Genomic DNA, 15,526 nt, shown 5'->3' with positions numbered 1-15,526 from the left:
TTTATCTTGTATTCAAGTGTAAAAAATTTATTTAATATAAGTAAGAGCAGGATAATTCTGTAACTTGAGCAGGGATCACACCTGGAATGGGCATAAAAGGCTCATAAGGTTCGTAAGCAAAAGATGGTAGTTCTGCTGTTGCTGTCGTCGCGACAATGCTTTATATGGCACAGTTGACTTTCCTTGCTGGAATATTACTCCAGGAAACTCTCTTATCCCCTTCACCACAGCAGACAATTGAAATCCTATCCTCCTTGAACAAAACCAAGTGCACCATTGAGGTGACCCCGACCAGCTCAGCTCATGCTCCCCAATGTGCAACCGCAGCCCTCCTCTTCCCAGTGTCTCCTAAAATGGCTGCCAGGCTGCTGCACTGGGATGTGCCGAGCCCTGCATCCCACTGAGGCTTGCTGCAGCTCACCTCCCGCCACAGACCCCCAGCAATCCTGAAAATCAGTTGCAGACCAGTGACTACATTTAAAATACCCATTTTTTTTGCCCCCTCCAGATAACTAGGGATGAACATCAGGCTGCATTTGGAATCAGGTCACTCGCTTTAGCTGTTGATAGGAGAATGCGCTATGTAAAACTAAGAGTTTCGGCTATTTCCAACTACTCCAAGGCTACAGAAGATGGTCCTCACCCCAGGCCCCACCATCCCATTGGGCAAACAAGGGTCCTTGCCCTTCTCCATCTCCTTTGCCAGCCCAGACACGAGGAGCTAGATGGGAATTAGGAGCAGGCCATTAAATGGAGGGACTGCTGCTGCAGCACTTAGAGAGGCCACAGCCCTCAAGGTCTGCCCTATTGCCTGCTCGGGAAACATCACCTCTGTCCCTATGCAGGTCGATGGGACAACTGATAGTAGCACCCATTTTCTCTTTGCAAGTAAATCTTTGCTCCCAGTGCATGGTTCTTGTGCTCCAAGATGTCTTTTCAGGAAAGAGGAGGCCATCCTAGTCTAAAAGAATATTTAAAGAAAGCAAGCTTAAAATGGGAATTTCATCCAGCAGCCCTCCTGGGCCCCTCCTTATCAGGAAAGGCTTTTTCTTTCCCCCCTACCTGATCGCAAAGAACACAGGCACGGAGCATCCAGCTCAACCCTGAGCAAGAAGAGGCTCATGTGAGAAAGTCCTTTGTGGCTGCAGCTCTACATCTGCTGCAAGTCAATTAAGGGGGCTGGAGTGATTAAATGCAGCAGCTGGTGAACTAAATAAGCAACTGGGACCATCCCCAGCCCTTAGCCAGGATAAGGAGGACTCGAGCTCACCCATGAAGGGGTCACCATTTATTCCTTTCAAATGTTACAAGAAAACCCATACAGCTTTTTTTCTTTCTTTTTAGAAGTTAGAAAAATGCAAATCAAGTGTTTTGGCCATTAAAAAAAGAAATTATTTACAGAGAAACCCAACATTGCTTCACAATTTACAGCTGCAGGTCCCTCCCCCCATCCACCCCACACCCCCAGAGCAGAATTAAACACAGCAGACTTACAAGCTTTATGGTTTTAAGCCAAGAGTAAGATGTTATAAAAACCTAACCAGGTTAGCTCTTAAGCCATTGATTTCTAGGAAAAAAAAAAAGCACAAAATACTTTCATTTAAAGTCAGAACCAGGAATGTAAACTGAGAGAGAGAAGAAAAAGGATCCGTTGAACAGTTACTGGGCTTCGAAGGTGGCTGGGAGCCAGCAGTGATCACAAACTGTAATTCCAGTTACGTCCAGGTTAATCTCCCTCCACCGTTGTAAAGGATTCAGGTAGAACTACTCCAAGTTGTAGTGACGGTGGTGGGAATCCAAACTAGCTCTCTAATGGAGATGGGAAGGAATCACTCGGGGAGGGGGTTGGTTTTGAAAAGCCGCATCAGTTTGGGTGGGATGGAGGTGTGGGGGGGAGGCAGCGAGTCCGTGACGTTCCCGGGGTTGGGACATTCCAAGCGGGATCTACTCCTCCTCCTGCTCTGCCGCGGTTGCTATAGGCTCAGGCCCCGCAGGTTTTGAGGGTTCCCCTGGCTCGGCTGCGGCGCCGGGGCTCTCCTCCGGCTGCTGCTGCTTCTCCTCCCCGCTTCCCCCGGGCTCGGTGCCCGCCACGGGTCCGCCCCGCGCCGCCGCCGCCCCTTCGCCGGAGGCAGCCGGGGACTCCGTCCCGTCGGTCGCGCTGCCGGGGCTCTCCCCGGCCTGGCCTTGCTCCTCCGAGGGAGTGGAGCCCGCCGAGTCCCCGGCTTCCTTCTTGTTCTTCCTGAAGGAGATCCCGCTCAGCTTGAAGGATTTCTTGAACGAGAACTTCTTCTTCTTCTTGGGGGTGTCCCGGGGGGCGGCCGCGGCCCCCTCGGGCTGAGCATCCCCCGCCTCGGCAGGAGAAGCAGGCTCGATGGCGTCCCCGCTGCCTGACTCGCCCTTCTTCCTCCTCTCCTCCTCCTCGAGGGGCTCGGACGAGCCGTTCCCGTTCGGTGCTGCCGCTTCACCCCCCGCCCGGGCCGTCGTGTCCCCGTTCACCCTCAAATGGCCGTTCTCCTGCGGGGGGAACGGAGAACCGCATCAGCGGCGGGGAACCGGCAACACACACACATCCCCGCACACCCTCCCCGCCAAAGCCCTGCACCCCGCCGGGGAACTGGGAAGAAAGCGGGGCACCGGGAGCAGGGAGGGGAGGATGGGAGGTACACACCGGACATGGAGGGGGGTGTGTGGGTGTCAATGCGCTGCCACCGGGCGGCGCCCGCGCTCCACGCCCGGTCCCGGGGCGAGGCGGCCGACGGGTCCACACCCGGTACCGGGAGGGAGCCCGGGGCGCGGCGCGGGCGAAGCCACATCGCACTGTACCCGCCAGGCAGGAGGGTCTCACCGGGGCCGTCACCGCCGCCCCTTCCCCGCCGAGCAGCCGCCGATGGCCGCCTTTGCGCGCCCGCCCCGGCAGGGCCTCCCGGTGTCCCACTCCCCCGGTACCTACCTGCCCGTTTGCTTTGGCGGGCTCGGTGGCGGCGGCGTGGCCGGCCGGTGGGGCGCTGCCCCCCGCCTTGGCCGCCTTGGAGCCCTGGCTGCCCATGGTGCGGCACGGCGGGCGGACCGCGCCACGGCGGGCGAGCGGTGCGGAGAAGGAATGAAGGAGCCCCCCGCCGCCCCGGTAATAAGGTGCGGGGCGGGGGCGGGACGATGACGAGCCCGCCCCAGGGGCGGGGGACGGGGATGGAGCCACCGCCCCGGCGGGGACACGGCGGGGATCGGCCGCTGTGCGACCCCGGAGGACGGGACAGCCCCGGTGGGACAGGGCTGGTGGAAGGCGGTGGGCAAAGGGAGCGGGCGGTGTTCCCCGCGGCCCCGACACCCCTGGGGTGTTCCTCACCCCATCCCGGTCACCCCGGGGCTGCCTCTGCTCCCAGCCCTGACACTTCTGGGGTGCTCCCCCTGTCCCAGTCACCCTGGGAGGGTCCTATGGTGCCACTCATCCCAGCTCCGTCACCCCCAGGACAGTGTCCTGGTGCAGCTTACCTCAGCCCTGTCACCCTGGGGTACCACTTACCCTGAGGTACTGCTCACCCCAACCCCATCAGCTCCTGATGGGTCCTGCTGCAGGGGACAGGTTGTGCTATGGGTCACACCCGGCTCCCCCTCGCAGTGCACCCTGGCATGCAGACCAATAGGGTGGTTTTTTTCTTCTTTGAGTCATTCTCCTCTCTGCTTTCCTGGAAAAGGAGAGTTCAGGGGAAAAGATGGAACTAAAAATGGAACTAAACCAAAGTGGACACTAATGCTGGCAAAGGGCCTGCAGCTTCCCCATGCTGCCAGGGTCACCGGCCACAGCCTTGCTGCTGCCTGGAGCCAGCAGTGGCTGGTGAGGGACTCACTCATGGGGGTCCCTGCCAACCCAGGCACAGCTGATTTCACTGGGGGGTCTCAAAATCAAGACCCTTTTGTGCTTGTCCAAGCCACCAGTGCTCCCTGGCCAGCCACATCCTACCGGAGCTGCAGCTCCCGAGTGCCAGGTTCTGAGCCCCACAGCCCTTGTGCCATCCAGGCACCCTGCATCCCATTCCTGCCAACCCTGCCATGGGGCAGGCAGGACCCCAGCACCCCACAGAGCCTGTGCAGCATCAAGGCTAGCATCTCCGCAGGGAAAACAATGTGTTGCTGTGTGTGTTCCACCAACAAGGTCATGTTTTGTCTCTGTCCTCCCTCCTCCCGCCAGCACACATCATCTCACCCCTGTTAGAGCGAAATTTCTCTGTTAATTAAACCAGGCAGCATCTTCCTTATTGACTTTTGGTTGCCAGTTGATAAAGCCCTTGAACGGCTTTGGCCATTGGCGAGATGGAGCTGCCCAAGCAACCAGCGGGGCTGCAGAGGAGCTGTGGAGGACATGCCCTATTCGGAAGCAAGTGCTTTGCTGCTTGCTTTGGGAAGACAAATGGTCCGAGAAAGTGTATTTGATCAGTCAGTAAACATGCTCTATCTTCTGCCACTTGTTCCTGAGGGTTAGCTCCAGGCCAGTGTCCCCAGCCATTTCCTGCTGGGGAGCAAAACCCAGCAAAGCCACAGCTGGTGAATCCTTCCCTCTGCCCCAGCAGCTCTCGGGTGGCATCAGGGCTTTTCTTCACACCTTCTGGGAGTGATTTCCTGTCTTTCTGCTAAGGTTCATTCTGTCCTGGCTCTTCTCTGCAGCAATGCAAAGAGTCCTCATGCTGCTGCCCCACCCCACCCCACTGCATTCCATCGCATCCTGTCCCAATCGATCCATCCCACCATGCTGCCCCACCAAGACATTTGGCATCCCGAGAGATCACCAGCTTTCACAGCACTCACCCAAGTCTGTCCACCCATGCGACAGGCCCAAGACCCTCCTGCATCGTCCCCACTGTAGGTGTTGGAGCTGGGGAGCTCTGGGGGTGCAGCCTTTGGGGTGCCAGTGACAGCCCTAGTGCTCCTTGCTGGACGGATGTTTTCTTCAGTAGTGGGCTGGATGAGTGGCTGAGCTTCCTTATTTGAGAGAAGATTTATGGGGCTGGGGCTGGGACCTCCCATCCACCAGCCCTGTGCAGGAGCCCACATCTCTTCCACGTTTTACTGGAGGGCTCCCCTCCACTGCTCCCTCCCACAGCAATCGTCGGGCAGCGCTGGAGTGAGGGCAGGCAGATGTGATGGCTCTAAAGGGCAAACTTCAGCATGATCAGTCAAGATGCAGACCTGCTGGGAGGGTGGTGGCCCCTTGTCCCCATCTGAGGTGGTGCAGGAAACCTCACCCCTGGTTTTCTAGTGGCTTTTATCTCCAAGGAATCCCCAGTTGCCACATGTCTCTTGATCCCAGCTTTTCATTAAAACCCTCTTCTGCAGCACTGTGTAAGGGCTGTGTTTATAAATAGAGACCTTCCCCTGTGCATTCCTGTTTCTCCTCTTCCAAGGCTTGGCTGTGCTGCAGATGTCTGTCCTGCTGCGCCGATGGTGGCGGCAGCACTGGGAGGGCTCAGTGGTGCTTGGTTGTGGCCAAGTCCTGGAGCTCTGCGGGGTGAGCACGGGTCTCCCGAGGCATATCCAGTTGTTCCAGCTCTCAACCTGGGAAGAGGCTGTTTTCCTCTTCTGCGTATTGCGGGGGTGTTGGTGCCACAGAGCAGATGCTGTGGCAACACCATAAACCAAACACCAACCCAAACTCACGCAGTGAAAGGGCCACCAGCCCCTCTTGCCGTGGGGTCTATCACCCGCAGTTCAGGCTGGTCCATCCCCCGGCGCCATGCAGGGAGCCGGAGCAGGGCAGAGGATGCTCCATGTGGGATCTCTGCTGGCTCCTGGAGCTTTGGCTGATGGGGAAGTGATGGTGCTTTGCAGGGTGCAGCAGAAGGGCAGATTAGGGCTCTGTCTGCTCCTCTAGCAGATGGATGGGCAGACAAATCTGTCTGCGCTGCTCCTGCCTGAAAAGCCCCCAAGATCCAAGATCTTTGTGGATATTATTTTCCACTTCCCAGACCTACTTAATCCGTTTGCTCATTAGTAATTTAGTAGGCGTTAAGGGCTGAAAGGCCGCAGCAAACACAGCCCCTGCGCCATGGGGTTAGGTCTGCAGCCTCCTGCCCCTTGCCCTGCCCCTGGCACCCACTGTATCCCCCAGCCCTTAACAAAGAATTAATGCAATTATTTATTCATGTATCTAGAGCCATTCATGAGCCTCTGATCATTGAGGGTTTTAACTGAGTTAGCAGGGCCCCAACCAGGGCAACCAGTGGTGCTGGGAATAAAGCAGAGGGATTTCCATATTGATTTATAATTAGCAAAGGAATTAGCTAATTAGCTCTCTCCGGGGAGAGAATTCCGGCAGGGACAGTGCAGGGCCAGGCTGTGCTGTATGCAGGGATGGATGGTAATGGCTTCTGCCATTGTGGCAGTTCCAGCATGGGAACAGCCCTGGAAAACAGCCCTCAGATAAACAAAGTAGGTGCTGGTGAGGGTCTGCCTCTGCCTGTGCTGCCCTTGAGGGGACGGGTGAAAGGGCTGGGGGGGCTGTAAGTGCCGGGTAAGGGAGGATTTCTTCAGGAGATGAGAGATGGTGGGGCTGGGCCTGCAGGAGGAAGAGTGTGCCTGCGGGGTGCCCAAGGGATCTTCCCAGTCCTTCAACTAAGCAGAAATCAGCCATTGCTGAACCCGCTCCTGGCTGTGCCATCACTTGGACTGGCTTCTGAGTTGGTGCCAAGCGACCCTCTGACATTAGCCCCAGGAAGAAGCATCCTGGACCCAAGCAAGGGTCTGGCCAGGACATCACCAGAGGTCTTGCTACTGTGTGCACTTAGCTGGTGCCACAACCAGTGTCCCCAAATCCTTCCTGCGCTGGGAAAGGCTCCAGCCCAGCGCTAACTTACCCTAGAAACACATGAAAGGGCCGTTCTTGTGCTTGCCAGAGCCCCGGCAGTTTTGGTGTGAAGATCCCATGGCAACCGGTGCCTTGTGTAACTGCATTTGCTATTTCTGGGCTTGCCTTTCGCTCCGGTACCATCCTCCCGCATCCCACCCCGTGGGACCAGCCCCTGCTCCCACCCCAGGACTCTTCTCCCCTAATCACCCCCTTCTCTCCTCGCACTTGGGGGGGCAGTGGTTGACAGCTGGAGTCATGGCAGAGGAAAGAGAGAGCAATCCCCTTGGACTCATGTCAGAGACCATCTGCCCTTCTTCTGGGCCGGGAGCTGGAGCATTTACAAACAAAGCCAAGCTGAAAACCTAAACCCCTCCAAGCTCATCACCGGAGGGGTTGTGCTGTGCTGCCCTGGGCCTCCAGCCCCGCTTTGCTCCGAGGATGGTGGTGGGATGCGAAGCATGGGCAGGAGGAGTTTCTCGGGATCGACACCCTGAGAGGAGCCCCCACATCACCATTCCCAGCCCGCCGGTCTCTTGGCTTCTTCTGGGAGAACAGGAACCTGGTGCAACCCCCTCACCCAGGTGGGATGCTCGTCCCACATGCCTTATCTCCCGCATCCTGCCGCAGGCTGCATTTCGGTGCTGATAAGGGGCTCCCTGACCTTGAGCAAGCTGGTTTGGCTGTGTTAGGAGAGCAGGGTGGCTGCGAGTGGGTATCCAGAGAGAAAAGAGGATGCAGCATCCATCTGGCAGCAGAGATGGGAGGGTGGATGGGTGCTGTGCTCCCTCCTGCCCTGACCAGGGCTGCTGGTGGGGTCCCCCCCGTTGGGTACTTAGCAGGGACTGTGTTTCAGAGCCTCCTTCATCATTAAAAGTGAAGTTTATAATGGAAACAAAAGCACTGCTCAGTCCAAGTGGAGCTTTTCCCATCCCATTTCCTCCAGAGCTGCCTGCGGAGGTACATGGGAGCTGCCCGCATGCCACAGCCAGGGGAAGCGAGACAGGAGAGCATGCGTGGTTTGGGGATTGCCACAGTGCTTGGTGCTCCCTGAGCCCAGCTGTGCCATGGTGAACGTGGCTGGTTCCTTCCCTGTTCTCAGAGGGTACAACCCTGGGTGAGGCTCAGGTCTCATTGGGGCTGCAGAAGTGGGTGCATGGCCAGTGTGGGACAGCAAAGTCAGCGGGTCCAGTGAGCATCTTACACATGCATAGCCGTGATGCTGATCCCGAGGACATCCCCTGGCAATGGGGCACTGCCAGCTCATTGTGGTAACCCCCAGCCCACAGTGGTGGCCCCCAGCCCATCATGGTGACCCCTCTTGCCTGGGTCCCAGGGCCGGTGGCATCCATCCAACTGCATCACAGGGCAGCCGCTCTGGCAGACCCAGGCCAGGGGAGCAGTGCTGGGATGCTCTGGGGCAGCCGGGGATGTGTGGGCCTCTTTCTCCCAGCAAGTCAATGTGTCTTTTTGTTGCGCTGCTGGATTTTCATGCCTGCGAGTGGGGAGAGACAATACATCGCATTGTTCCCTTTCAGCAACATCTGACCGGCCCAGGCAGAGAGAAGAGGCCAGTGTGTGCAGAGGATGGCATGGGGGAAGGGACCAGGATGGACGGATGGGCAGCAGGAAGGACACATGGATACCCGGCGTGGATGGAGGGCTGGAGGGATGGGGAACACCAGAGGGGTGCAGGGGGGAATGGGGGAGATGGGAGGGTTGGTGTTATCTTTTGGAACCCAGAGAGACACAAACCTCCAGCTTCGCTCATCCTAATGGATTATTAACCTTAAAGCCTCATTAGGAACCTGTGTTGATACCATTAACCCTTTCATTGCTGCTCCCTCTACCAGGAGATCCTGGCTGTTTTACTGGGGCCATGCAGCCACGGGTACCTGTCACCCCCCATAAATCCTGGGGTGCCAGGAAAAGCCTCTCCCCAAGTTCCCACGCAGGGGAGACGGCGCAGAGGCTCAGTCCCTGTGGGGTGGGATGCAGGGTGGGAGCTGGGAGCAGAGCTCGGCAGGGAATGAGGCAGCGCTGGGATTGTCTGCAGCTTTCCATCAGAAATCCCCTCCCTCATCCCCTGCTCTCCCTGGATTGCTTAATTGCCAGGAACAGAATTCCCCTCTGCCTTGGAGCGAAACTGAAAGTGGCCCCAGAGCAGGGCTGGGCAGGAGCCAGAGGGTCAGGCAGCCCAGAGACCCTGGTGGTGGGCTCCAAGGGGCTGCTTCATGCCCCAGCCTGGTGCTAAGGTTCTTGGGGAACACTTTGCCTTCCAGGAATGCTGGTTCCACTCTCTGCCTCCCAGGAGCTGGTGGGATGCTCTGGTGGGGGGGGGCACATACGCTGGGGGCGGCCACTGCTCTCTGAACCCCCATCCCTGGGCTCGCTCAGTGCTGGCAAACCTCTTGCACAGGGGGGTCCTCACTGTAATGTACCCATTGCACTGCAGTGGGGTGCAGCAGAGCAGCGGTGCCCTCCCCACCCCCACGGCTCGCGGCTGCTCCGGAGGATGCATTTCGCCCAGACTTGCATGGCCGTAGCCATGGCAACGGCTGCGGGATGCGGGATGTGGGGGGCTGCAGGTGCAGGGATGTGTGGTGACGGGCTCTGCATTGCTGCTGGTGTGCCCCATGGCTGGGTTGCACCCAGGTCTGGCTTCACCCCAGCTCTGGATTCACCCAAGTCTGGATTTACCCAGGCCTGGATTCACCCAGGCCTGGATTCACCCCATGTTCAGATTTACTCCACGTCTGGATTCATCCCAGGTCTAAGTTCAACCCAGATCTGGATTCATCCGATGTCCAGTTTCACCCCAGGTCTGCCTTCACCCTAGGTCTGGATTCACCCCATTCCCAGTCCATGGTGCACGAGCACGTGTGTGCTGCGTTGCACATGTGTGTGCAAGCATGGACACGGGCACCGGTGGGGATGACAGTGCCAAAGGAAGCAGCACCACAGGAAGAGGCGAGGCGGCTGGAGATGGAGCCACTCACCCCTTTATCAGGGCTGGGCTGCCATAAAGCCAGCACTGTTTGCATTGGTGCGGCTGCACTGGCGTTACCGGCTGGGCTCTGCTTTGTCTCCACGTTAACTTTTAACTGCGGTTGCTTTTCCTCTCCAGCCTCACCAGAAGCCTGCGGGAGCCCCAGCATCTGACAACCCTTCTGGGGGGCTGCATTGTCCCCCTGCAGGGTGCATGTGTCCTCTCTGCCTGCTCCCTGCCTGTTGGCAGCAGGATGGGCACTGGCCTGGCTTCTTGGATGCCAGTGAATGGTGGCTGGAGCTGGTGAGGGCAGAAAGACCATCACAGCCCCATGGAGCTGCAGCCACACAGCACCTTCCGTGGCCTCAACCGCTGCCTGCCCCAGTCCTGTCACCGCTGTGGTGCTGGGTTTGGCAGCAAAGCAGCTCAGCTGGAGCAGAGCCTCCAGCGCTGGAGTGACCCACTAACCCTGTTCTCCCGAAAAATGCATGACATGCAGGTAGCTGCCTGCAGGGACTCGCACATGCACGTTGTGCTCATGCGCAGGCATGGTTTTGGCACTGCACCATGTGCCTGGGTTGGGCAGCGGTGGCACCTTGGGGTGAATGCTGTGCTTCCTGACCACATCTTGGGGTCTGTGCAGCGGCTTGGGGGCTCTGTGCTCCCTTTGTGCTGCTGTTGGATGCCCTGCATGTCCCCAGCACTGGCGAGGGCACAGGCAGCTTTTCCTCAAGGCATGGTGCAGCCCTTCTGCTCAGCTCTGCAGTGCTGCCAGGCTGCAGTTACACTGCGGTGGTGCAAAGTCCACCCAGCACATCGCACCAGTCAGGGCTGGGGTTTGCTTTGGGCTCCCATTTGGGCTCCAAGGACATCCCAAAGAGCTGTTCCTGCTCTGGACAGTCAGATCCCACTGAATACACAAGAGGGGGGCCAGGGAAGGCGAAGCGGGTGCAGGCTGACCCCATCCCCTCTGCCATCACAGCCCTGACCTCGTTTCTCTCCAGCTTCTCCAGGCCTTTAATACGGCCCGGCCAGATGGCTGGGAGCCAGGGGGTGGGGGGACATTGGCTCAGCCCCACCATGGCAACAAAAACCCTGCTTCCTGCATTTGGTGGCAGCCCATGGTGTGTGCCACGTGCCCCTGGCGTGGCCCTCACCATGGTGCCAGTGCCGCAGCAGGATGGATGCATCCCTGCTGCCCTGGCAGGGGTCACGGATTGTTCAGGCACGCAGCTGATTTAATCTCAGTCCCATCTGCAGAGCTGATGTGGTGGCTACAACACCTCGGTAAAGACAGTGGGCTATTCTGAGCTGCATCCCACCATGGGCACCCCAAGCCTGTGCCACACTCAGAGACCTTCAGCATAGGATGTACAGGATTAAGGTTTTACCTTTTTTGGTTTGTGGTTTTGGTTTTTTTGTGGTTGCAATCCTGTTTTAAGAAGAAAGAAACCCCAGAAGCCAACAGCAGCCCAAGCTGTGATGCCAAATTAACTAAATTGGTGTGAGAAGGAGCAGCTTCATCCCCTGCTCAGGCCTCAGCCCAGAGAGGGGCTTGATCCTGGCTGGATCCAGCCACACCATGTTTCCCATCCTTTTCCCTCCTTGCAGCAGACCCCAGTGCTGCTCTTCCTGGCCTTGCTGCTGCCCATGGGACTTCACCCCCCAAACAGCTGTGTTTGCTTGGACGTGGGAGAGAGGAGGAAATCCCCATGGGGGAGTTTTCCCAAGCCCTTTGGGAAATCCATGTGGTTTCCTCTGGGGTCTCAGCCCTTAGTGTAAGGCAACAAAGTTGAGGAAGAGCATGAAGCACCCATGGGAAACTCCACATCCCTCATCCCATTGTGTGCACATGTACATGGGAGTGTGGGTGCACATGTACATGGGTGTCTGTGCACATGCACACACAGACACACATCTATGTGCATGCACATATGTGCGCACACACACATGCACTCGCACGCATGTGCCCCCCCCAGCCAGGCTCTGCACATCCCAGCCAGGTGGCAGAGGAGGAATCAGTCTCTCAGCTCCTCTGACTAATTAACATGAATTGACACTGACTGATTAACCTCCTGGCTCATTAGAGCTGGGTGCTGCAGCGCTGGGAGCAGCCAAAGCACCATGGCCACACTCTGCCCTGTGTCCCCATCTCTGTCCCCATCCCACAGCCCTCTCGAAGCAGCCAGCAATGATAAGGAGATTGGTTCGTAATCCACTTATTCCTGGCTGGCGCAGAGGGCTGCCAACAGCCTGCTTCTAATGCCTTCTGTGCAGTGAACCTCCCTGGCCCCTTCTGTCCCCTGGGATGTCCCCAGCTGCACTGGGGATGGAGGGGGAAAACCCTGATGGGTCTTAGCCAAGCAGCCGTGGGGCAGGGAGGGATGAAACATATGTAAGGACCATGGAGGGATGGTGCCATCATCCCTGCAGTGCAGGCTGAAGCTGTCATGGGAGGTGACACTGCAGCAGGGTGGCCCCGGGAAGCAGCGATGATGAGCAAACCTTGCATCACCTAGGAAAGGAGATAAGGAGCCCTTCCCTGTCCTCACCCTGTGGGGTCCCTGGGGTGGGGGGAACAGCAGGGGGCTGCTGTATGGAGCGGGGGCACAGCTCACTCCAGGAAGGAAAAGGAATCCTTTTCGCCTCCCTCTTTGCTCATGCTTCATTGTGGCTGCCTGGGTCACGGGGGTGCCCGTGCAGGTCTCATCCTGCCGCCGCTCCCCGGCCCCCCACCCCGGGCCTGCTGCTGCACGTCGGAGATGAGTCACGGCTCTGAGCGTCTGACCGGTTTGGGAGAGACCCTTGGGATTGGTGTGGGAACGGCCCGGCCTCAGCGGGAATGCAAGACACAGCAGGGCCAGCTGGGCCGAGCTGTGTGGGACCCTCAGCTCCCAGCAACAAGGGGGGTTTGCACTGGGGGTATTGATGATCCCGGAAAACTCTTGTTCATTCCCACCCCTGAAGGCAGCCCAGAGTGTGATCCCTGCTGTGGGTTCAAGATTAGGTCAGTGATAAATCCCCAAAAGTGGTGGGAGTCAGGGAATTGCAGTTCCCCAGGGGTGATCCCAAGGGAGGCTTGCTCTGTTTGATGCCTTTATCACTGAGCTGGAAGAAAATGGCTAGAGAAACATGGACCCCCAGAAACTCCCTGTCTGAACCAGGTCGCTCCCACAGTGGCACTGGGGCTGTGTCCCAGAACAGTGTTTGGGGACACTGTGTTGGGGCCAGGTCCCCCTGTCCGAGGCAAGAGCCATAGAGAGGATGGATGGTTCTGGCACTGCAGGGAAAGCCGGGAACACTGGAAACAGGCAGAAAAGGCAGGAAACGGGGCAGCAGGGCAGGAAGGCAGCTGGCAGCCCTTGGATCGGCGGAAGAGCAGCGGAAAGACTTGGGGCTGCAGTGGGAGGAAGCCCGGCCTCGGTGCACGTGTGGCCATGGGGGACTGAAACTCCCTTGGTGCCAGCAAGAGCCCTCCCTGGGTGAGCTCCTGGGTCTGCAGACATGTGCTGCAGTGCAAGAGATCCTGCAGCCGGCTGGAGACACACAACCCAACACCCCTAAGAACCCCATGCTGCTGCAGACAGGGCTCCTGGTTGGGGTCTAAGCAAGGAGCTGGTTTCCCCAGGGTCTCAGGGGTGGGTTTGGGGGTACTTTGTGGTCCCTTGGACACCCAGGAAGGCTCAACCTGCACAGAGCCCAGGATGGGGCTACCAAAGAGGCTGACACCCATTGGGACATGGGAGACCTGCTCCCCCCTTGTCCCTAGCTCTTGGGAGCTATCCAATGGATACTCCAAAGTCTCCAATCAGTCCATTCTCCACCTTTCAGTCGTCAAGAGTTTCCAGCCTGGATCACTCGGGTTATTTAGACCCAGAGCGATGCAGCTTCTCAGCCCAGCACGGTGCCAAGTCGGCAGCAGCGGTGGCAGCTCCTGTCCCTCCGGCTGTTGGAGCAGAGGATGAAGCTGTTAAATATTTACAGCCACTTTTGGAGCTGATTGGGCTTAATGGCAGTGGAAGCAGAAGGGGAGGAGTGGGCAGGTCTGCTCCCCTGGTCCATCTGGACCCCATGCTGCTCCATGCAATGTAGTGCTGAGAGTCATCATCTGCTCCCCATGGGGACCATGCAGTGGGGACGATGGTGCCAGTGCCGTTGTCTCTGCTCTGCTGCTCAAGGGAGATGAGTTCAGCAGCCTCAGGTGATGATCAGAGGACCAGGAGAGGTTGGGCAGCACATCCCCATGTTTGTGTGCTCCGTGGGCTTGTTGAGATGAGAAAATGAGGCCACGTGTGTGTGTAGTTGCTAATGAGGGTATGATTACACTAATTAAGGGCTTCCAATTATGGCAGGTCTCAGGATGGGGTCTCGTGGGCCATGTCCTGCCCTGGTTTTGGCCAGGGTAGCCCGGGGCAAGGTCAGGCAGCGGTGGGGCAGCAGCGGCCGATGTGGCTCCTGGGTTTGGGAGGCCAGGGCCCATGGGGACCCCACGGCTCTGGGTCTGGGGAGAGCAGGGCCTGGGAGGCCCCATCCCCATCCCATGGAAGTGGGGATGCTGGTGGGATCAGCATTGAGAAGATGCTCCCACCACCCCTCTGTGATTTCTCTTCCCCTTGATCGCACACAAAACCTGCTGTGGTGTGAGAAGGCAGCGAGCAAACGAACCCTTCATCAGCCACTTCAGGGGTTTGGCTTTATTAATGAATGACTATTAAGGTAGAATTAAAACTGTCGGCCTCCAGATGATGGAAAACACAGCCCACAGCGTGTGCCTGGGCTGGGCACCTTTGTCTTCGTGGGGTGCTCCTGTCCCACCCCAGGCTGGTGTTTTGGGGGGGACAAGGAGGTGTTGGGGTGTGTCTGTCAGGTCTCCAGGTCCTGTCAGGTGTGTCTGGGGTGTGTCTGTCAGGTCCCCCTGCTGCAGGCTCACCCTGGGAAGCGCTGGAAGGTGGCAGTGGCTTCACCTCTGCATTGGGGGGAGAATGGGGGTTTGCAGGCTTGGGTGGGAGATGTGCGCCCGTGTTTCTGCCCCCCATCACACTGGGGGCAGAAGCTCAGTGGGTGTAGGTGTGGGGCAGGTCTGTGGGTTGGAGGCCTTCTGCTGAGCGCTCTGCAGCATCTGTGCTCTATCAGCGCCCAACTGGGGTGGGAGCAGCCAGGAACCGGCTGGACGGAGGTCATGGGAATGGGGATGCAGGCAGCAGACGTGGCCTCCCAAGAATGTCAGGATGGACTCTGTGGGGTAAACAGCCACTTCCCATCAGCTATGTCTGTTGGGAAGCAGTGAGGGGATTCCCGAAGGGCAGTGGGAGGCCGAAGCTTATCCCCTGTGCACATGCCCCATTTTTGGGCCTGCACGAGGAAGGGCTTGGCTGTGCCCTGTGGGGGGAATTCCTGCCTAGCTTTTTGCTCCATGACCCCCAGCATGGCCTTTTTCTGGGTATCCCATGCTTGGGGTCACCCCAGGATGTATCATGGAATCATAGAATCCCAGCCTGGTTTGGGTTGGAAAGGACCTTAACGCTCATCCAGTTCCAACCCCCTGCCATGGGCAGGGACACCTTCCACTAGAGCAGGTTGCTCCAAGCCCCGTGGGTCGCAGGTGTGGGATCAGCCCTAATTGCCTGCACTGTGATGTGCGTAACCTCCTTCCTGAGGGATACTCCATTACCTGCAGCAAACCTGTGCCTGGCATCTGGCTG

General features: G+C 58.1%; 1 protein-coding gene across 1 annotated transcript; it reads right to left on the bottom strand.

The window, feature by feature from the left end:
• Positions 1 to 1,273: 1,273 nt before the first annotated feature.
• Positions 1,274 to 3,158, bottom strand: MARCKSL1 (MARCKS like 1). Its single transcript, XM_030504534.1, has 2 exons — positions 2,951 to 3,158; positions 1,274 to 2,514 (listed from the first exon to the last, which is right to left on the bottom strand). The coding sequence occupies exons 1-2, from the start codon at positions 3,044 to 3,046 to the stop codon at positions 1,945 to 1,947; spliced, it is 666 nt and encodes a 221-aa protein (XP_030360394.1). The 5' UTR covers positions 3,047 to 3,158; the 3' UTR covers positions 1,274 to 1,944.
• Positions 3,159 to 15,526: the final 12,368 nt, after the last annotated feature.

Source organism: Strigops habroptila, chromosome 12, assembly GCF_004027225.2.
Source record: "Strigops habroptila isolate Jane chromosome 12, bStrHab1.2.pri, whole genome shotgun sequence".
Classification (NCBI taxonomy): Eukaryota; Metazoa; Chordata; class Aves; order Psittaciformes; family Psittacidae; genus Strigops; species Strigops habroptila.
The sequence above is the reverse complement of the archived record's forward strand: the minus strand, read 5'-3'. Positions and strand labels throughout refer to the sequence as shown.

Excerpts from the sequence above, each read along its gene's own strand:
- MARCKSL1 (XM_030504534.1), bottom strand. The coding sequence starts at position 3,046 with ATGGGCAGCCAGGGCTCCAAGGCGGCCAAGGCGGGGGGCAGCGCCCCA. Across the intron at positions 2,515-2,950 it reads CCGCCAAAGCAAACGGGCAG|GAGAACGGCCATTTGAGGGT; the intron begins GTAGGTACCGGG and ends TTCCCCCCGCAG.